Genomic DNA, 23,136 nt, shown 5'->3' with positions numbered 1-23,136 from the left:
CCACAACGCCCCCCCCCCCCCTCCCCCAACGTCCTGCGTTATATGCTGCGTTTAGATTCTGCGTTTAGTGTTGCGTTGTATGCTGCGTTTGGAGTCTACGTTTGGTGCTGCGTTGTTGCTGCGTTTAGACTCTGCGTTTTGTGCTGCGTTGTATGCTGCGTTTGGATTCAACGTTTGGTGCTGCGTTGTATGCTGCGTCAGACTCTGCGTTTGGTGTTGCGTTGTATGTTGCTTTTGGAGTCTACGTTTGGTGCTGCGTTGAATGCTGCGTTTAGACTCTGTGTTTGGTGTTGCGTTGTATGCTGCGTTTGGAGTCTACGTTTGGTTTTGCGTTGTATGCTGCGTTTGGAGTCTACGTTTGGTGCTGCGTTGTTGCTGCGTTTGGACTCTGCGTTTGGTACTGCGTTGTATGCTGCGTTTGACGCCGTGCAGTGCGCCGCATTGTGATATAGCATAATTTTCGTTGACGGTTAACGTTCTGCGTAATGCAAGGATACCTATTACAGCTATATATTGTAAGATAAATATTTTAATAAAACTGTATTAATGCAGGTTTGCATAAGCTGTACCACTGTGCCACGGGCACTTTAATATATTCTCCATTGCTATCTTTTTGTCGAGACGTTCTTTCGCCAACCCCAGCTTTTACAATTGCCCCACCAGACACGGAAGTGACGTTACAATATAGTATGTGAATTTATTTATTTATTATTATAGTAGTAACACATATTTAAAACATCTTTTTCTATTTGATCTCAACAGAATTGAGAATAAATTGTGCGTGCATGGGTAATCAAGATTTTCTTCAAATAATAAACAGTTTTTTGACAGTTTGGTATACATTCGCGTGAGTCTTATACCTGTATGCATCACCAAGCTCAGGTGACATATGACCAAGTTGAATATTCTTCTCTACTTCGTAACCGCTGCACTGAATGTGAACATGTATTTATAAGCCCACAGAATGGTTCGATACAGGTTCGACAGGTTCGATATATATATATATATATATATATATATATATATATATTACATATAAATATATATATATGGTCTCTACATATGGTCTCTAGATATGGTATCTTGCATATGGTCTCTGCATATCTCAATAATTTGATTTTTCGTTCTTGCTTTCTTGTTGCCGTTACTGTACGTCAAGGTCCTTGTGGTATGTTTAATTTCTTTTTATATAATAAATGGCGGATTCGGGAAAAATTGTACAGAGAAAATGAATACATCGTGGACTTAATGGGACAGAAAAATTGAAAGCGAAAATAACTTTAGAAAATGCAAAACATTTAATTATAACATTATTCTTATATTATATATTTGCAAACCATGCTGGATATTCATCGACTGTATATTTTATTGTGCTACATGAACCGTTGTATGGATAGAATGGTTAGTTACAACTTTGTATAACCAAGCATGTGCTCAACGATGATGATTAGAGTTAGGCAGACTCAAACCCACCGTCACCTCTCTCTGCTTTGATTGAGAGGCTCGCTTGGTGTGCAACACTCGATAATAATGGATACTCCTATCACTCCCAAGAGATGTAGTGGTTTTAGTCATGGCTGTCATTTTGTGATGTCATAGTGATGTCATAAGTCAGCAGATGTAGCTGATATTTCTTGGTTAGTTTCCCCATTGTTTTATTATAATGAATCTTTGTGGTGAAATAAAGCCGTTTTACTTCCAACGAATTAAGAAAACATCATTATATCTTTCACTTATAACTCTCACTAACATGGAAAATTACAATTGAAACGTAGTTTGAAATAATGACAATAAAACAAAACAAAATTATGTTCACAATATGGCTTCATAAACGCGCCGAAGCAAAGATGAAATTGTGACAGAACTATTCACGGATTGTGTTAAGTCCGACAAATGGCAGCTGAACAAGAGATGAAATTGCTTGATCAAAACGTGTAGGGCCGTACTATACCATTAGGGCCGTACTATACCATCACATTAACCACTCCTATCACATAAATAAATTATTATCTACATGAATTGCCCTCTTGTTTTTTGTTTCATCCAATCAGATGCATTACAACTCTGTCGCCAATGTATGTATTTTTATGGTTTCTTAAAACAAAACAGAAAGGACATATAACGTTGTGTGGATATTTAAACATTGAACATAAATGGTTATTCCGATGATCACATGTATAGTGAACTGTTTGGAAATATTCTTTATTATTTAATGCCTTTCATATATCAGTTCTTTGTTATACATCATCCGTTGATATTGTTCCAATGGTCTGACGTCATAAAGAAAATCATAACAATGTCCTATTTTCTGCCTACTCCTACAGACCCAGGATCTTGTAGTAAGTTAATAAATATCTAACGGTTTGCTTTTATTTGACTTACGTTTCTTTACTTGCTATTTAGTTTGTCACCTGCAATGTGACTAACGCTGAATTTTCACAGTTTGGACTACTAGATTAAATACATCATGAACTGTTACTCCAGTTCACATTTAAATAGGAACGTTCAACACTTTACACATACTTTGAAAAGGAACCAATCAGCTACAATCAGTGTGACGGCACAAACACATTAGGAACGTTCAACGCATTACGCATACCTTATTAAGGAAATAATCAGCTACCATCAGTGTGACGCCACAATTGCATTGGGTACGTTTAACGCATCACACATACCTTAAAGAGGAACCAGTAAGCTATCATCAGTGTGACGCCACAATCGCATTAGGTACGTTATGACATTACACATACCTTAAATCGAAACCAATCAGCTACCATCAGTGTGACGCCACAATTGCATAAGGAACGTTCAACGCAATACACATACCTTAAAGAGGAACCAATCAGCTACAATCAGTGTGACGCCACAATCGCATTAGGTACGTTATGACATTACACATACCTTAAATCGAAACCAATCAGCTACCATCAGTGTGACGCCACAATTGCATAAGGAACGTTCAACGCAATACACATACCTTAAAGAGGAACCAATCAGCTATCATCAGTGTGACGCCACAATTGCATTGGGTACGTTCAACGCATTACACATCCTTAAAGAGGAACCAATCAGCTACCATCAGTGTGACGCCACAATCGCATTAAGAACTTTCAACACATTACGCATACCTTAAAGAGGAACCAATCAGCTACCATCAGTGTGACGCCACAATCGCATTAAGAACTTTCAACGCATTACGCATACCATAAAGATGAACCAATCAGCTATCATCAGTGTGTCGCCACAATCGCATTAGAAACGTTCAAAACATAACTCATACCTTAAAGAGTAACCAATCAGCTATCATCGGTGTGATGCCACAATCGCATTTCGCATTCCTTAGTAAGGAACTAATCAGCTATCATCAGTGTGTCGCCACAATCGCATTAGGAACTTTCCACACATAACGCATAACTTAAAGGAACCAATCAGCTATCATCAGTGTGACGCCACAATCGCATTGGGTACGTTTATGACATTACACATACCTTAAAGAGGAACCAATCAGCTATCATCAGTGTGATGCAACAATCCCACCATGAACGTACACGACATGATTCGTGTGACGCACACTTCTGCTTGGGATTATATTTAAGGCAGTTTTGCTAAGTATCATCGTCGTGAATGATGTAGGCTTCATATGCTTACCGCAATTTTGATAATCTGAAGTTAAGCAAGTGTTTTTTATGTAAATCTTAGATTACCCGTAAATACAAAGCAACATTTCAACAATGCTAATGCTTATCTGACTTACAGGTTGAAAGAAAATGCCATTGTAACTCCCAAAGAAGTCCCGAAAATGAATTCCAACGATTGATTTGATTATGGACTCATTGACCACCTCTTAAATGACTGATTAACTAATAAAAGGCAGCCGAAAGATAATTTATTCTATGTATATGGATAAAAGTTGGGAAGGGTACTAGCTGCTCTATGCAAACTTGATTTAAAGTTAAATATTCATAGCACTGGAATATCCATATGTCAATAGAAAATCCCTGGAAGATCCTTGTGCATACTAGTGAAGGAAACTATCCGTTACTGAAAACTAACGGGTGGTCTGGAATGGTCACATGATATCATATCAGCCAATCAGACACAAGAATGATACTAACAGATAGAGAGGGGTTGTATAATTAATGTTAACTACAGACTTAACGAAGCAAATATTTTTGTAACCGTAAGGATATCTTTGTTAACTTGCGGGTTATCCAGTGATATACTTTTTTTTTGGGGGGGTGGATTTTACGATTGCAACCAATCAAACATTCTCCTTTAAAATATGTATGCTTCCATTCTCCTTTTCCGCCAATAGCCTTCCAGGATACATCAGGTAAGACAATCTACTTCAATTTAAAACAAAAGCAGTATAACTACGTGTACAGATCATTAAATGGAAGTGACATCACTTCCGGTGGAATTTAAAGGATAGTTCACAGGTTTTTTTTTGTTTATGTAAATCTTAGACTACCCGTAAATAAAAAGCAACATTTCAACAACGCTAATGCTTATCTGACTTACAGTTTGAAAGAAAATGCCATTGTAACTCCCAAAGAAGTCCCGAAAATGAATTCCAACGATTGATTTGAGTATGATTTAATAGCGAGTCCCCAGAGTATTGTCCATGTATACACAAGATTGATTCTGATCAAGTAATTTTGTTTTCATTCTACTCCTCCATCATTAGTCTCCTGGTCATGTGGTAATACAAACTACTTCAATTTTATACTTACGGTAAAACAATAGCGGTAGCAACGTGCACAGATGACTGTTGGGTTAATACTAGTTCCCCTAGAGTTACTAATGCACAAACGGATGTTGGAAAATGTTTCATAAGTTGCACAAAAACCGTCTGTGACGATTGAACAGTTCATTGTCCCTCGAAATGCTTAGAATTCTTACCAATTAAGAAGAAAGGAGTTTCGTGTCAACGAATGTAAGAATGAAAGATCAACAAGTTTAATATCGATGTACCAAACAATTTATATCCTACAAATCTACATCAAAGGGGAAAAATGCGAAATGTATTCTGTTGTTTGATCAATTTTAATTTAATTTTTATATATAATATTCTGTAGGTTTTAGTCAAATTGATAAACTGCTTTCAGTTATTCTGTTATGTTCCTTGGTATCGAGGACGTGAATCTTTTGTATGTTTGTCTTTTGATAATAACACATGATACCACATGTATTTCTTTTGCTGTTTTACAGAGTTTTCATCGGACAGTAGCATTTACGACATGGGACCGTGTGTGTTTAGAGGTTCACTTAAGCTACATCGCGAACCATGGAAGTTAGACGATTGTACATTGTGTACTTGTTACAACGGTACCACAGATTGTGACATTATTACTTGTGCACAACCAAAATGTTCCGATCCTGTCAAAATACCAGGAGAGTGCTGTCCAATGTGTCCTATCAGTTAGTAATTGTTTCTTCACCTCCCCCATCTCCTCCTCCGCCACCTCCTCCTACCTCTCCTCCTCCTCCTCCTCCTCCTCCTCTTCCTCCTTCAACTCATCCTTTATCTTTTTCTCATTCACCATCTCCTTATCTTTTCTCTTGCACTGTCCTACTCCTCCTCCTTCTTCTTTCCTTCTCTTCTCTTCCATATCATTCTCTTACGTCACTTCCTCCTCATCCTCATCCTCCTTCCCGCCTCTCTTTCTCTTGCTCCCCCTCCTTCCCTTCCCTTCTTACTCCTTAACTATGCATGTGTACGTGTGCGTAAATGATGTGTATAAATACATACTTTTGACCATCTTATTTTCTTTCACCCAGCAATGGAATTATTTAACTTGTTCAACCAATTCACGCCGGGTACAAGAATTACCGAGGGCGAAATGAACAGGTTCAGATTCGCGACAGAAATTGAAATATTCAAAGCACGGACGTCAAGGATAATACAAGGAGAAAATATGTGGAGGATAAGCGCTTGGGTCAGTAGAAACAGCGATGGTTCTGGAGAAAAATTTTCTTACAATGATAACGTGCTATCAGAAAAAGAGAGAGCTCTTGAATTTTCAAAAGCCATATCAGATTACGCACCTCCGGACAGGAGATGGACTTTCAACAAACTGCGTTACACATTTGACGCTACGGAGGGCGTTTGTGCTGACTTCAAATACTTTTGTATCAAGTTTAGTATGACGGATGACCCACAACCCAAGTTTGATCTTGATTTTACTTACACAGTTTACCGGGAGGAGTACGAGAGGCAAACGAAATGCGTTCGTCTGGGGATCTGTATAGGTAATTCAATCCAGATATCATATGTATTCGTTCGAATTTTTACGGTAGTTACGGTATCATTTTATTTTACGTGGATACATGCTTGCCGTGTATCTGATATGTGTCTTAATATCAGATATGTAAAGGAAGTTTCCTTTATAATGCCGACGAGACGGAAGGTTAAGAATTGCCGTGGGAGAAGGGGGGGGGGATTCCAGAAGATTCCCTACTCTACTTCACACGCACAAGGAATTTCGGAGGATTTATACCACTGTACGTGGTAATACTGTAGCATTCCTGTAGCAGTGAATGTAGACTCAAGACATAAAGAAATGACAAAACACGTGGCTTGTTGTGTTTCTGCGCTCATGTTGTTGTTGCAACTCTCTCTTTCTCCAACATAGGATCGTAGACTATTTCAACTGGTCGAGAGGTTTACTAAAGAAAACAAACATACAAAGTTAATCTAACACCCGTGAGTGTGCCATGCGTACATTAGGCTTAGTGAAAAGCATACACAGAAGCTAAGTTAGGATACAGTAGATGTAGCTGGCATTTGCCGTATAATTTAAGATGATATGTTGACACACTTGTCATTAATTCACACTCTAAAACACCTCCCCGCATGCCCCCGGGACCCTTAAGTAGTAAAATTTACAACCTTACTTACCAACTATATCCAACTAGGGCAGAATTTTAATTAATTTATACCGTGATCGCAATCGATCGTAAAGTTAGCACTTTTCTTAAGCAGAACAAATTTGGTGGCGCTATTAACCAACAACGACGCTACATTCCCAGCCCCAATGAGCTAACTTGGGGTTACTCATTCCCTTTAATTTCTTGCGACGTTGTCAACACTGCTCCCAATTTCCCAAAGAACTAAATACACTTAAAAGATTACTTACAGATATAAAGCATTAACTGAACATACAAGAACTGAAATGGATGTAAACATTTAACATACTGCAACTATATGCAGAACATAAGGACCGATAACACTTGAATACATGTCTTTGCTGAACGTAAACTAACAAGACCTATAACCTGACGTGCAGTCAATTACTCACTATCAGCCTCCTCCAATAGGCACAGTTTCACAATTGGGCGCTTGTAATATTGGGAACCCACTCTTATTTCTACCTGCCTCACCCGACCGAACCTATCTGGGAACACCTGTTCCACCCTTCCAACGGACCACTTCCCCCTGGGTAAGCTCTCATTAACCATGAGAACCAGGTCGCCAACTCTGAGGCTTCTCTTTTCCTTGTTCCACTTCTGACGCGTCTGCAATAATGGCAGGTATTCCCTTATCCAGCGCCTCCAGAACTGATTTGCCAAGTACTGGCACTGGCGCCATCGGCGACGTCCATATCCATCGGTCTTAACAAACTCTCCTGGAGCAATATTTGGATTTCCTTTCAAGAGGAGCAGGTGATTCGGCGTCAATGGTTGGTTATCTCTTGGATCCAAACTGATCTGTGTTAGTGGCCTGGCATTGAGGATTGCCTCTACTTCGGTCAGCAATGTGGTCAATACCTCTTGATTGATGAGCTGCTCCTTCACTAATGCCTTCAGAATGCGTCTCACAGACCTGATGATTCTCTCCCATATGCCACCCATATGGCTTGCTGCCGGAGGATTAAATTGCCACTCAATTTCCTTATTTAGCAGAAAATTTTCCGTTCTTGCGTTGTTCAGTGACTGCACCGCTTCTCGCAGTTCTCTTTCTCCTCCCTTAAAGTTGCTGCCATTGTCACTCAGAATTTTCGCTGGAGTCCCGCGCCTGCTTATAAATCTTCTCAAAGCATTCAAGAAGGAGTCGGTATCCAGGTTATCGGCCAACTCTATGTGAACTGCTCGCATGGTCATGCAAGTAAAAACACATCCCCATCTCTTGACTTGGCTTCGACCCTGCTTCACCCACAGTGGCCCGAAGTAGTCAACACCTACAAATGTAAATGGTGGGTTTTCCGGTGTCACTCTGACTGATGGCAACTCTGACATAAACTGGGAACCGCGTGGGGCATTTCTCCGCTTGCAGTCGAAGCACTTTCCAATTACCTTCCTTACTGCTGCTCCTCCCTTCAGTATCCAGAATTTGTTTCTGAGGGAGCTCCAGGTCATGCCCGACCCTGAGTGACCTACAAGGAGATGGTGATGGATAATGATCAGAGATGTCACTCGGTCATTGGATGGTAGTATGATGGGATGCATTTCGTCATATGCAACAGGAGCATTTCTCAACCTCCCACCAACCCGTAGGACCCCGTCATGTAATACCGGGTTAATCTTGTTGAAGGCATTGTTACTCCACAGCTTACTGACCTTCTTCTGCCTGAGAAGATGTAGTTCTTCATGAAAGGCCTTCTGTTGGACGTACTTGATTACGGCTAATTCAGCTTCTTTCAGTTCTTGCAAGGACAAGACAGTCTCCTTACATGGTTGTTTACCCCTGTATCGTGCTACAAGGTATTCCTTATACCGAAGAATCCAAGCAACCCCTCTTTTCAACCGAGTCCATGATGAGTATTTCTCCAGCAATCTGGCAACCACACCATTGGTCGTGTTAAGGTAAGTTTGCTTTTTCACCTTACATTCATCCTGGATATCCTCAGGTAATTCCCTCCCCTCTAGGTTTTCTATCCCAGAAGGAATCTCTGGCCAATTCTCCTCGGCATCCCACAGAAATGCAGGTCCATTCAGCCACCTGCATGTACTCGTTAGGTCTCTAGCATGTAGTCCGCGCGAACCATCGTCAGCTGGGTTCTGATGAGTGTCGACATACCTCCACTGGTCTACGGTACTAGCTTCTCGGATGGCAGCCACTCTGTTTGCAACAAATGTTTTAAACCTGCGACCCTCATTGCGGACATACAACAGGACTGTTGTGGAGTCCGTCCAGTAAGTTGTACTCTTCAGTGGGATGCTCAACTCCGACTGCAGAACCTGGCCGACCTTGACAGCCAAAGTCGCTGCTGTTAATTCTAATCTTGGCACGGTTACTTTCTTAATGGGACATACTCTGGCCTTGCCCATCAACAGTGTGCAATGAACCTTCCCTCCGGAATCCTTTGTCCTCACATAGGCACTGACGGCATAGCCTCGTTCTGATGCATCCCCGAATATGTGAACATCGTAACTCACATCGTCGAAGTATGGTGGTTTGATGCACCTACTGATCTCAGCAGACTCTAAATCTGGTAATTCCTCTAACCAGTTCTGCCAACGTCGAAGTTCTCCATCCTTCACTGGTTCATCCCAACTCAGGCCTTGCGCACATAAGTCTTGTAGCAGAACCTTCCCTTCCAGGGTAAATGGGGCGACAAGTCCCAAGGGGTCATAAAGTGAGCTCGTTGCTGACAGAATACCTCTTCGAGTGTTTGGGACGTCTTTGACAGCAACCTTGAACTTGAACCGATCAGACTCCATGTCCCACAGTACCCCTAGTGTTCTTTCTAGTGGCAGATGAGTAAAGTCCAAGTCTACCACCGATGACGCTCTTTCAGCAGGAGGGACCATTGATAGTACTTCTCTATCATTGCTTACCCATTTGGTAAGACAAAATCCACCTAAGCTCAACATATCTCGCAGTTGGGGGATTAATCTCCTTCCATCTTCCGTTGTTCGCACTGACCTTAAGCAGTCGTCAACATAGAAGTTGTCATACACTGTTTGCCTAACTTCCTCATCAAAGCTGTCTTGATTGTCATCTGCAGTTCTGCGCAAGGCGAATCCCGCGCAGCTCGGCGATGATGTGGCACCAAAAAGGTGTACACACATTTGAAATTCTTGTGGTGACGTTGTGAGATCGCCTTCATCCCACCACAAGAACCGCAGAGCATCAAGATCCCTTGGTGCCACTCTGACCTGGTTAAACATTCCCTCGATATCCGCTGCAATGGCAATCTTCTCTTCTCGGAATCGAGTTAACACCCCAATCAAGCTATTGGTATTGTCCGGCCCCTGCAGGAGCTGACTGTTCAGGGATAATCCTTGGTATTGCGCCGCACAGTCAAAAACGATTCGCAATTTATTTGGCTTATTGGGATTAATCACAGGATGATGTGGAAGGTACCAGATCTCGCCTCGCTTACAGACATCTCCGCTCACGTCTACCTTGCGTGCATATCCCTTTCTCAGATAGTCTTCCATAACAGCCTTATACCGCTGATGGAGATCCTCATCCTTGAGGAGCCGCTTCCTCAAGCTCCCAAGTCTTGACTCAACCATTGTCCTATTATTTGGCAAGGAAGGTGGATAATGGCGCCATGGCAACCTCATCTGATAGTGCCCGTCTTTGAGAACGACGCTGTCTTCCATGATCTTGCGAGCCCTTTGATCATTAATAGAGTCGCATACTCTTTCATCTGCAGATCCCCCAAACCCATGGTCCAGCTCCCAGAAGCGCTTTACCTGTTCTTCGAGCCTTTCATGGGCAACATGATTCACTAAAAACGACCTGGGTGACCCACATGAACCAGCTAGGGGGCCCATTACCGTCCAACCTAAAGGTGTTCTCACTGCGTACGGTTCCTTTCTTTTTCCCTTTCTCTCTTCGAGGACCCAAAATGCCTCAGGGGTATCACTCCCTATAAGAAGTTGAACCTTCTCCCTATCCATAGTCTGGAACTCTATGTCCCTTAAGTGTGGCCATTTGTTCACCTGGTCTTGGGTAGGAATACTACGCTTTGTTACGGGGAGACTTTCGACTGACCATACATTTAGCAACTCAATATTCTCGTTGCCTTCCAGGCCTACGACCTCAAGAGCTATTTCTACACCCTTTGTCACAGTGGCAGGGGAATTAACAGTACTTAGTTCATATACTGCACTTTCTCCCACTATTCCTAGTTCTCTGACTAGCTCATTTTCACAAAGAGATGTATCACTGCCCTGATCAAGTAATGCGAGGGTAGTAACTTCTCTACCATTACCTCTTACTTTAACAGGCAATACTCTGAGACATACTCTTGGAGACTTAACTGTCGAGAGACTAACTCCTTGAGTTCTCTCATTTGATTTGTCCACCTCCCCGGAACCTGTCTGGGGACTCTCGCTGTTACGTTCAGTAGGGTAAATATGCAAAAGAGTATGATGTCTCCTATTGCATCCTTCTACCTGACATCCAGGTTGTAACCTGCAATCACTTGCGATATGCCTAGGCTTAAAGCAATTATCACATAACCTCAGTTTACGAATCAACTTAAACCTATCTCTTTGTGACTTGCTCTGAAAATCTTTACATACTTCAAGGCTATGCCTCTGAGAACAACATGGACATTTCCATGCTACCTTGTTTACATAGGTTTCCCTTTGGGAACTCTGCGTGGTTAATGTAGTCAACCTTCTCCCACCGTTCATGGGGTACTTTACTCCCCTAGGAAGTTGCTTAGTTTCCTTTACTTGTGTGCCCATATTTCTCCCATAGATACTGTTTGCTACCTGCACATACTCTTCCACAAACTCTGTGATATGCCTGAAATTAGGAACAATGCCCCTTAGCATGTTAGACTGTGCTCTTTTCGCCCAATCTGATTGCATATACATGGGCAACAATTTTTGGACCTTCAGCAAGGTGTCACTAGAATGCAGGTCTGCCAAGTACCCTGTTTGACTCAACGTTATCTCACATTTTCTCATACTTCTTGCAAGGTCAGACAACTCTTTGGCATCGTTAGGCTTAAGCTGGGCTCTATTTAACACTTGTTCAATCAGAGCATGTGCGACCACATGCGGTTGCCCATACTGTTTTGCTAAAATGTCCCTGGCACGCTGGTAGCCTTCTGTAGGCTCCATGAGCACACAACAACTTATGCTGTCCTTTACCTCATTCTCACAGAACTGCAACAAGTAAGTTAATTTAACTCTGTCGTCACTCACCTTACTGGCAATGCTTGCCTCAAAATTATTAATAAAGCTCCAGTATTCTACTGGATTACCAGTAAACACCTCTAACTCTGGTTTGGGCATGTGAACAGACAAATTAATGGCCTGCATAAACTGTGACAGATTACTTTCATTTGACAAATTTCCCTTGCCCATAGAATCATAACCAGTCTCTACATTATTAATGAATTCTGGTGCATTAGGATTTAGTGTAACACATGGACTTTTAACTTCCCTAGGCTTGTCACCAACCTTCCCAGCATCCTCAGTTCCTTTAGGTTCTTCACCTCGGCCATCTTCAGTACGTATTTCTTCTTGCCATATGTGTAGTTCGGCTTCAGCACTAGCAATGTCGTTCTCTACTTCAGCCCGAGCAAGTTCCTGTTCTAACTGAAATTGCTGTTCTCTCAGTTTCTGCATTTTAATAAACTGCTGCCTCTTCAGATCTGCCAATGCCTTCTTTGCCTTAGCCTCCTTCAGTCTGATTGATGAAGTGTCGCTTAGCGCACTACCCTTTGACCGATAGCTTCTAACGGATTCTACTTCTGTGTCGCATCTCGTTGGCCTATCATCTTTGTCTGGGACCTGCTGGACTTCCTGGAACCATTCTGTTATTCGTTTGTCAAACTCAACTTTGTTTACACGGTTAACTTCAAACTGCTCAGAGGCTACATCTGCCTCCTTCTCTTCCAGCTTACTGGCGTACTCATTATACCTTGTCGCGTAAGACTCAAATATTTTATTCAGCTCAGCGTATTTCTTAGAGGCCAGTTCATAATTCATGGGGTCTGTTAAAAGCGCCTCCAGCTCCTTGTAATACCTGGCTAATAGACCCACATATCCACTACAGGATCTCTTCAACGTTGTAACGTCACTCACACCGCTATCTTCAACCGGCTTTTGTTCTGACTCAGCCATACCTGCACCGTTGCAGTTGTAAACCTTTTATGTAGACTCAAGACATAAAGAAATGACAAAACACGTGGCTTGTTGTGTTTCTGCGCTCATGTTGTTGTTGCAACTCTCTCTTTCTCCAACATAGGATCGTAGACTATTTCAACTGGTCGAGAGGTTTACTAAAGAAAACAAACATACAAAGTTAATCTAACACCCGTGAGTGTGCCATGCGTACATTAGGCTTAGTGAAAAGCATACACAGAAGCTAAGTTAGGATACAGTAGATGTAGCTGGCATTTGCCGTATAATTTAAGATGATATGTTGACACACTTGTCATTAATTCACACTCTAAAACACCTCCCCGCATGCCCCCGGGACCCTTAAGTAGTAAAATTTACAACCTTACTTACCAACTATATCCAACTAGGGCAGAATTTTAATTAATTTATACCGTGATCGCAATCGATCGTAAAGTTAGCACTTTTCTTAAGCAGAACAAATTTGGTGGCGCTATTAACCAACAACGACGCTACAGTGAAGAACATGGTAACTGTTTACTTAAAACATTTTTGAAAAATGTATGTTGGACGAATGCTAAATTAGGAGGGAAGGGGTGGGTGACCCCAAAACACATACTAAGGGAGGATACTTTTCGCTCTATTTGGAGCTGAAGTTCAGTAGGTTTGAACTCTCAGGAAGCATGAGAATTAAAGGTGTCATCATGGTGACAAACTCACCATTATTTAACCCTCCCTCAATCCAAAATATCATTTTCGTCCCTGCGACATTAAAAACAATACACCATAAGCCAGCTGATTGTGGGGTTAACATTACACCCCCTCCCCCTACCAACACACTCCCTACCTCCAACCCCACACAAACACACCCACACTTAAATCCGTATTAAAATATTTTGCCAACTCCTTCCATTTGCACTAGTACTGAAAAAAACTGTTTTACAGTTCGTGCGCTTTCAAAGCAAATTCATTGCTAAACTATAAACATAGGACTGCAAGTCATTTACATTGTTGATGTAAATAAAACTTTAGTCGATACTTTGCATGTCAAATAATAGAGGTAAGGGCTTGCATTCTCGGGAATACTGGTAAGGGCTTCCAACTCTTTTTGAGGGTAGGGTGGGAGAGAGGGGTGGGTGGGTTGGGGTTGGGTTGGGGTGGGATGGACTGGTAGGCGTGGTGGGTGAGGGTGGGGGGGGGGGGAAGAACATGAGAGGGATTTGATATTCATACGGGCGTTTAACCTTAACGGCATGGAGGATAAAAGAGATTATTATTTGAGGGGAATATTCTGTTCGACTCATGTAGACGAATGAAGGAAATTTGAAAAGTGAACATCTGTTTTACCTCAGTATCACAAGCAACAACAATACAAGAAAAACGAGCAAAAAGCAGCAGAGAGAGAAAACCAGTTGTAACATTTAGCGAGACAATGACAGACTCTTGCAATGATATACTACTTTCTAGAACAGACTAAAGTATACACTTATTTTACGACGTTCGTCAATATTTTTCTTTTTTTCGTATTTAATGAATAGTAATGTTCTTTTTGTCTCTTAAACTAAAGTTCTGAGATTCGGTTACCAAAGCTGTTTTCACCTTGTCCTGAACAATATTTAAACACTGTTTTCCTCTCTAGTTACTAATTAAAAAACTCCCACTAGACATATCTGATTCAGTGTTACACATTTTCGTGTAAGCAGCACATGTAGAGTCAAACTAATGATAATATATGCGTGTAAGTGTGTGTGTGTGTAAATATGTCAGTGTGTTCGTGTGAATACCATCTTCCATCGTGTTGTATGTGTTCATGTTTTTCTTTGTTTCCTTTGAAGCTGATGGGTTTTTTCTCTCGCTTATTTCATCATTTTGATTTTCTATGTCAAATAAACTCATGTGTTTATCATTTACGATTAAACAAACAAAACAAGACAAGAATATTGTTTTCAATGTTTTACTCTACTCAAGAAACTGCAGTGTGATTTTGCGGATAGCATCGTGACCTAAAACCATTTCAGCCTAATAGCCCTTTGGCCTTTTTTTATATATTTTTTTTTCATTTTGTATAGCCTATGTTAGGGCCGGTTTCCATTCACACTGTTCAAGAAGCATACAATACGTAATAACATATCACAGTTACATATTACTATCAACGATATCATACTAGTAATTGATAGTAACCCTAAGCTTACACACTACAGACTACCAATAGCCTATATATAGCAGTATGTATTTTTGTGCAACGCCTGGTTCGATATATTAGTTATGACTTACGAAAAAAAGTATAAGACACTTGAAGTTAGTAACTCATCTAGGTGATATAATATAGCAATCTTTTCTCGTACCCAGTCCCAACATTTAGATCAAGTCTTTTCATACCCTGCTTTGTTTTCCAATCCCAATTTATCTACTTTTAGGAGTGATTGCCGAGACACTCGACTGGGAACTGATTGGAGAGAATCCAATTCCAGGCCAGGAAACTCCTGTAATTATCGACATCGAAGTCACATTCAGGGATGACACACGTAATCTAGTGGGTGAGGGCCTTTGGCGCGTATCACTGTTTGGTAGTAGCGATCCTTTGGGTGATGGTCCTCGCTTTGGAGAAGTGGCCCAAATCCTCAATGGCGCGGAAGGTTCCACTGACATTGCCAATGGCGACCCTCTCGATATTAATGGTATTGAGACTGAATTTGAATATGGAACTATTGGATGTATTGAGGACGTGAACTACATTTGCATGGAATTCTTGAAAGGTGACGCCCCTGATCCAGAATTTACATTTACTGTGGAAGGAGGGCGTAATGCTGTTTCTCGAGATTCATTGGTACTTTGCAAACCACAAGAATGTCTGTCAAGTAAGTACTAGTGTAACCAGATTGAGACATGATGAGGGGTGGGGTATTAAAAGATGAAGTTTAAAGATGGTGCATCTGGAAAGGAACATTGCTTGGTAATATGATGGTCGTTTTGTAACTTACGGATGTTTTTGTTATGCGTCTGTTTTTAGTAAATGTTTTAAGAGGGGGGGGGGGAGGATTCAAGATATATATGAGGATTCAAGATATATATGTAAACAATAGACGAGAAACAAATTCGGATAATTGTTTGCAAATTTTGAAAAATTTGAAGGTTTTGGTTAGATTTGCAATTCTCAATGTATGTTTTTCCTATCTTGTTACAGGAGTTGGTTTTGTTGATCTGGACCTAACTCTTATCAGTCCTGACATTGTTGTGGAGAATAGCGACGACACCGACACGACAGTCAAACTGAACGCTATCACAAGTAAACAACTGACGACAGCGGTAGCTGGAGAGGATTTATGGCAAGTCAAAACTTTCTTCTCTGCAGACCCCAACGGGAGAGGAAGACGCGTTAACGAGCAGCCACAGATCTTGACAGCTGTACAAGATGACCAGACTCTACCTTATGATGAAAATCTCGTCTTCGAAGAAGTGGACTTCCAGGTGGATTTAGCTGACCTAATCTGTGATGAGGTTCCATTCATGTGCTTCCAATTGGCGAAAAATCCTGCTGCCAGTATCGACTATACATTTGAGACACATCCAGTACAAGATCCATTTGTGGACTGCCTTAGCATGGAAGATGTTTGCAAAGGTAAAGAAGTTTTTTTTTAACATTCAACAACCCAAATTAAATTCTATTTTCGTAACTCCCCTTCGCCAATGTTAGCGGACTTAAATTACTAAATGTTTTTCAAAATGTGATTTCCTGCTTTCTTTATTAAAACCTGCCAAATTATTGTCTGATTTCGAAAATTGTGCAAACTTATATATTTTGGCATGCCCCATGTTTTGGTTTAAAAATATATCGTATATTATATTCTTTCTTCTGAGAGGTTATTTAAAAAGATGCGTGATAATATAGTTACTTTTTACAAGTATACAGTGATCTACTCAACATAATTACTGTCATCCCTTCTTGATTTTCTACAATTATCGTCAAACATTTAGCTGTGTTTATAAATATATGAGGCTCATCTTTATTTATTTTTTTTCAGGTGTTGTCTTCACCGAGTTAGCATGGTCTCGAGAAATCCCAGAAGATCACGTACCTGGAACTGACTCCCCTCTCTTCATAATTGAAGCAAGTGTCGACGTTGAATCTTACAGCCGAGAGGTGACAGGTGTAGATCTGTGGCAAGTCTCCGTATTTGCAAGCCGCGATATGTTAGGTAACGAGCGCAGTGATCCTATCTATTCCGACGTATTGACCCCCATCGACGCCGCGACCACCCTACCGCAAGGTGGGCCACTTACATTCCCCAGCTTGGAGACCCCTCCCTTTGCTGTTGATAAAATGGGTTGTGGAGAATTCCGGTTTCTTTGCGTAGAATTCCAAAAGGGTGATAGTCCTATCCCTGACTTCACCTATGACACCAAATCAGGTGACGACACCATCGTAAAATGCCATCCCGAAGATTGTGCAGATATGTAGTCAAGTTCACGGTATTAGTGGGGAGAACATATTGGAATATGGCTATCCAATTAAATTAGTGATGATATTTGTGAATATTCAAAAATTCGCCCCCCCCCCCCCCAATAAAAACACAAGCAAAAAATAAAGTAGCTTTTTATGAGGTAGAGAGTAGGATGATTTTAAAGAAACGGAAAGCTTGCAATTATAAAACAATGGACACTAAGAAAATTGGAACAGAAAAAAAGGGTAATAAATGAAGTGCTTTCTGATTTGGTGGATAAATGACGTCATAGACGGAATGGTTAGCACCAATGAGAGCAGAGTAAAACAATATGGGTTATAGTGTTGAGAAGTGATGTGTATTTATTATAGGTAAGTTGGAAACAATAAAGTCTTCTGGAAGAGGGGGGGGGGGGGGTTAAAGCGCAAAGGAAAGGACCAAACGAGTGACGAAAACTGGAAGTGTTAAGACTCTGTCTGCATAATTATGTACCACTTAAGAGAATGAAAATAACTTTCACCAGAGCTCTCAGCTTAGTTAGATTCTCCACATGTCTATAAATGAAAGTCTCTTCCACATTCAACAAGCTGTAATGTAAAAAAAAAGGTGTGAAGCATGGTGAACTATGCCAAACTAATAAATACAGCCTGAGGAATAAAGAGAGGTTTTTTATCTTTTATTTTAGAGATGCGTGACTAACCCTTTCTTCTCAAACCTTTCCACCTTTCCGTCTATTGGTAAAGCTTGTAGTAGCTTTGTGCCATTCTTGATCCAAACTCTACACATGGCCACGTATATGGCGAGCCATGTGGGACAAACAGCTCATTATATGTCCTCGTATTAATTATTAGCCAATCATATATAAGGCTTAAATATATACGCGTAATTTTTCGAATTTAAACACGTATACGTCGAATATATACAGGTATTAAATCATGCTGTTGTCTAGATTAAGAACGTTTGGCCTGGGTGTACGTCAATAAAGACTAACTTTGTAATCTCTCATTCATTGATCTGGCGAGGCTACAATGTGATAACTCTCAACCTCGTTTGTGAAAGCTATAAGACATGCCAGTTATTGTCTGATTTAATACGCGTGCATATTCGAAATAATACACGTATATATTCGTATTAATACGAGGATATATTATGCGGTGTTTGTCCCATATGGCTTGCCATACACGTAACAACCAATGCCCATATCATGCATCCATCCCGCTACCATGGCAACCAGAAGTAACCCAACAATCACTTCCGCCATGGAGGAGATGAGATTTGAAATTCCCGTGGATTGCCCTTTGTTCGTATTGTATTTTGCTTAGTGTTTATTTCCCATATATGGCGTAAGTAGACTCTTACTCCAAGAGGAGGGGGAGGGGTTGACTAGTCCATTCTCATTATCATTTTTATCAGGTAATTCACCAGAATTAATAATCATGATGTAAGATGGTCATATCTTACATAAAGTTTTGTTTTGTACCATAGTTTTACTCGTTTATTAGTGCACTGTGCAGTGCTCATTGTACAGAGGGGCCATACATTTGTACAGTATATTTGTATGTTGTCTGTGGCAGCAAAAGGGTGGATTAACACCTCTTCACTGCTACCTCTTCTGGGTTGCTAGGTATCTATCTTGTTCTTCCTGGAAATTAGCCCTAACAGGAAATGGGGTCTGTGTGTATATATTTTAGAAACAAAGGAGTTTTTGAGGGTATAGGCAGTTAGGCAGTTGGCAATGAGTACCTGAGCAAGGCAGTTGCAAAAGAGGAGAAATATAGTTTTAATGGCTGGATAGTTCGTTTTAAATTAAAGTGTATTTACTTAAGCATTTGGGTGCGCACCTCACGACTGTAAGTTATTTTATTTAATTCTTTGACTGGGCCCAGATCAGCTGTATATTGTTTTTTATTCATAATTATAATTTCTTTTGATCCAATCCAGTTGAATTTTCCATTTTTTATGTGTCTTGCTCTGTGTTTGGTCTTCGCACCAAACCCAGAGTTCTCTGATCAAGAACAAACATTTATTTTTCAGTGGCTAATACCCTTATAATTAATTTCTCCAACTATCAATGTGGGTGTAAACATGGATGGAACAAATTATCGTAATGTACGATCTGCAAGATTTGAACGTGAATAGTGAATATGACAGTACACAAATGCCTATACACATACTGCGTACAGTTCGAACAAAACCAAGCCTGGTAGTGCTAGTTTTGCGTCCATACATTGCATGAGCCTACAATGCTGGTATAGCCGAGCCTTCAAATTCAAGTAACTTCCTTATACTTAGGCGGTCATACATCAAGTTTTCAATCTTTCAAGAATGAACACAGGTCCACATAAAATACTTTCTTACGTCTGAATCATTTCCCTTGGCGTGGAAAGGTTGAGAAAAATTGGACGGGCGGGGTTGGGGGGTTGGGGTTGGTTGGAAACAAGTGAGAAGGGGTACGGGGAGGGATGAGGGCAAAGAGTGTAGGAGTGATAGTAAGCATCGATCATAATGATGTGTGTGGCATGCATGTTAGTGTTAAGTTGCAACATGTAGGTCCTTTGTGACTTTAGCTGTTAGATAACTTAGCCATCATGTATTTTACAGTCAAAGCACACATACAGACATTAAATAACGTACTAAATTAGTGCCTCAACCCTTGTTATATAGAGTATATCGAAAACTCGAACGTAGTCTCGTTTTTCCGAGGAACGGCCAGCAAATCTTTCTAATTATCAGTTCAAGTTAATTTTTTTGGATCTAATAATGCAAATTTCTACAAAAATATGAAGTTAAGTTTCTTACATTTTATAACTTTATCAGTAGTATTGTGTTCAACTAAGCGACACGTCTGCTGTCTCACTTTGATCATTTTTGCACAACTCCAACCCCACCCGGAGGCGTTCCCCTCCCCCCCCCCCCACCCACCGGCGTCACATCCAAGTGTGAGGTTCATAGTGTTGGGTTATTAGTAATGATACACAGACCCTGTCAATAACAATGATACACACCCTAGAGTAAATACTATAATGATTCACAAAGTTGTGACACTCAAATAGGTGGATTGGATTTACATAGTAGGTTTATCAATGTGACGGCTAAGTACAAGTGTGAGGTTCATCCATAGAAGTTGAACTAGAAAGAACGCTGACACAGTTTATCGCCGTGTGTTTAAACAGTGAAGTCTTGAAAAAGTGAGGGCGCTTTGCGTTGTACGGCAATATAGTTCCTTTATAGAGAACAAACTCTATACGGCAAAAGCCAGATCATTGGTACGTCTTCATACATACATTGTGCATTCGACTTTGAAATAGAATTTGATTTAACCCGTTTTTTTAAAGAGTAGGTTTACTTTCACAAATAGAGAAATGTTATGGCGACCAGAGTTGTAAGCACTATATACCTGACTTAAGAATCAACTTTGAACATTTTGTATCGCCTCTAATGACTCGAATAAGTGAAGTGTTTTGTGCAACTTCTAATGTTTGGAAAGTGTCATTTCCGGTATCTGAGAGGCACATGGCAAACATTTTTCTTGCTTGTATTATTTTAATGCTCCACTCAGATAGTGTCATAGTTGTCCCTGTAAAATGCTGTGAAAATGCAACCCACCCGAAACCCACCACCCTTCCCACACTCACCTACGTTTGTGTAAGATTTCCATGTTAGTCTGTGCATGCAGTTCTGAGGAATAATGTTGCAAAGTGGGTAGTAGTTTATGCGAGATAACATATCACACCAAGGGCAAGGCTACTTACATCTGCCTAAGTTATGCTAAGCCTACTTCCTAGTATTGAATTGTTAGTGATAAGCCCATGACATCATAACCGTTATCCCATGTTATTCTGGCATGTGGATCTATCGTTAGGGATACACTTTTAAGTAAAATGAGGTGGTGATTATATTTTGTCAATATAGGCTTTAGTCATATCGCATCCGTATGGACAGTCGTAGCCGGTCTAGGGGCCTAGGCTAACTATATCCAGGGTCCATTGAATAACAATACAGCAGCTGAGCAGACGACACTAATAAAGTAATTAGATTCCTATTTAATTGCTTCTACTATCGCTTCCTAAGATTTACCCGTGAAACTGCAGTCCACTGACACCATTTCGAGTGATTTATGTCAACTTTATCACTTTAGTTATGTCAAAGACGTAGTGTTTAATTACCCGCCGGTACTTCTTGCCGTACAAGCAAAGCGCCACCAGTTGGATGTTTGGCTTCAGTATAATTCGCATGACGTCATTCTCCCTACTTCAATTTCTATGGGTTCATCTAAGATTAAATGGGGGCGTCAGTCAGAAACCACAATCCCACATAAGCCTCCGTACATAGCAAAGAAATGGCTACACGGGGACGCCATGAACTAAGGGCTGGAAAGCTTAGTTGGCTTTGCGCTGGGCTCGCCCAGAGTCACTGGTTCGAGTCCCGTTTTTCTTTCCCCTTTTCCTTTGTGTAAGCTTTGCCAGTCAATTTTCCGTTATTCGTTGACTTAAAAGAGAACACTATGGTGGACCTCTATACCACTTAACCACTTCCAGGCCGAAGGGACTATGAATCTATGCGATGGTGATGAGGTGTGGGTGCTTGTGTGTGTGTTTGCATTGTGTATGTGCCGCTCTGAATCATAAACACGAATCCTTACCAAACGTAGCCTGCATCAATGTCAAACTTGGTACGTTTATTGCATTTAAGTCTGGTTTAAGTCTGAAAATCTTGTGAATATGATAACTCAAAATAGAAAGCTTGGATTCAAATCATATTTTGAATGTAGATTCACATGTGTAAAATGGTTTCTAAGGAGGTCAAAGGTCATTTGAGGCCAGCAAAATCCAATGTGAACACGGAAACTCCATTGATGAAGTATGGTCGAACTGAATATAACAACCTTGCTAATTACTTGAGGTGTTACATGAAATATTCTCATATGAAATTTGGCAAAGAATCATCAAACCGCTGGACTTTCTTCCTTAACATTTCGCATGTTTTTGTGCCTTTTTTATTTTATTTTTTATTTCTCATGACATATATATACAGACAAAAACAAGATTAAATTATTTAACACGAAAGAAAAAAACTATGCAAACCACATTGGCAAAGTAAAAATTACTGTGATACTGCTATTAATAGTAATAATGTCCAATAACTATATTTCAAAACCTACTAGATTAGACCATGCACGGCTGCCAATATCTCTCCCAAATATTTAGTTTCATATTCTGCTTGAATATATAATAGTTAAGTTTAAAATAATATTTTTAAATAGTCTAGTAAGGAACAAACTGATGGTATTTTCTTCATTAATTTTGAATGGAAAATATGAAACTTTACTAAAATTATGATTAATTTTAAACATTTCGCAAGTTGCCTATCACATTCCCCGTAAAGGACCGTGCAAATCTACTGAACAATTAGACCACCCCATAAGATTATCTTTATACCAATGGAATATATATTGCAGAACAATGCCATAAACACAGACGCATGTAGGGACCCCGTCCATATAGTCAGTTCCAGTAAATATCCGAACTCAACAGTTAGTTTGGTGCCATACAATGCTTCTGTTGTGTATTGAAACAATGGTATAATTAATTATTACTTCATTACTACATGTTATCTCCTACTCTGTAGATATTTTTCTAAGAAGTTATGACCTACCATG

General features: G+C 40.4%; 2 protein-coding genes across 3 annotated transcripts in view; both read left to right on the top strand.

The window, feature by feature from the left end:
* The window catches only part of LOC139969401 (fibrinogen-like protein A), a 162,264-nt gene that overhangs the window by 91,263 nt on the left and 47,865 nt on the right, over window positions 1-23,136 (top strand). The window lies entirely within an intron of this gene.
* Window positions 1,209-17,593, top strand: LOC139970208 (uncharacterized). Its single transcript, XM_071975846.1, has 9 exons — window positions 1,209-2,075; window positions 2,325-2,339; window positions 4,316-4,333; window positions 4,688-4,702; window positions 5,212-5,421; window positions 5,782-6,252; window positions 15,453-15,893; window positions 16,220-16,654; window positions 17,058-17,593. The coding sequence occupies exons 1-9, from the start codon at window positions 2,015-2,017 to the stop codon at window positions 17,492-17,494; spliced, it is 2,103 nt and encodes a 700-aa protein (XP_071831947.1). The 5' UTR covers window positions 1,209-2,014; the 3' UTR covers window positions 17,495-17,593.

Source organism: Apostichopus japonicus, chromosome 7 (assembly GCF_037975245.1).
Source record: "Apostichopus japonicus isolate 1M-3 chromosome 7, ASM3797524v1, whole genome shotgun sequence".
Lineage (NCBI taxonomy): Eukaryota > Metazoa > Echinodermata > Holothuroidea > Aspidochirotida > Stichopodidae > Apostichopus > Apostichopus japonicus.
Note: the sequence above shows the minus strand (reverse complement) of the source record. Positions and strands in the feature narration are given on the sequence as shown.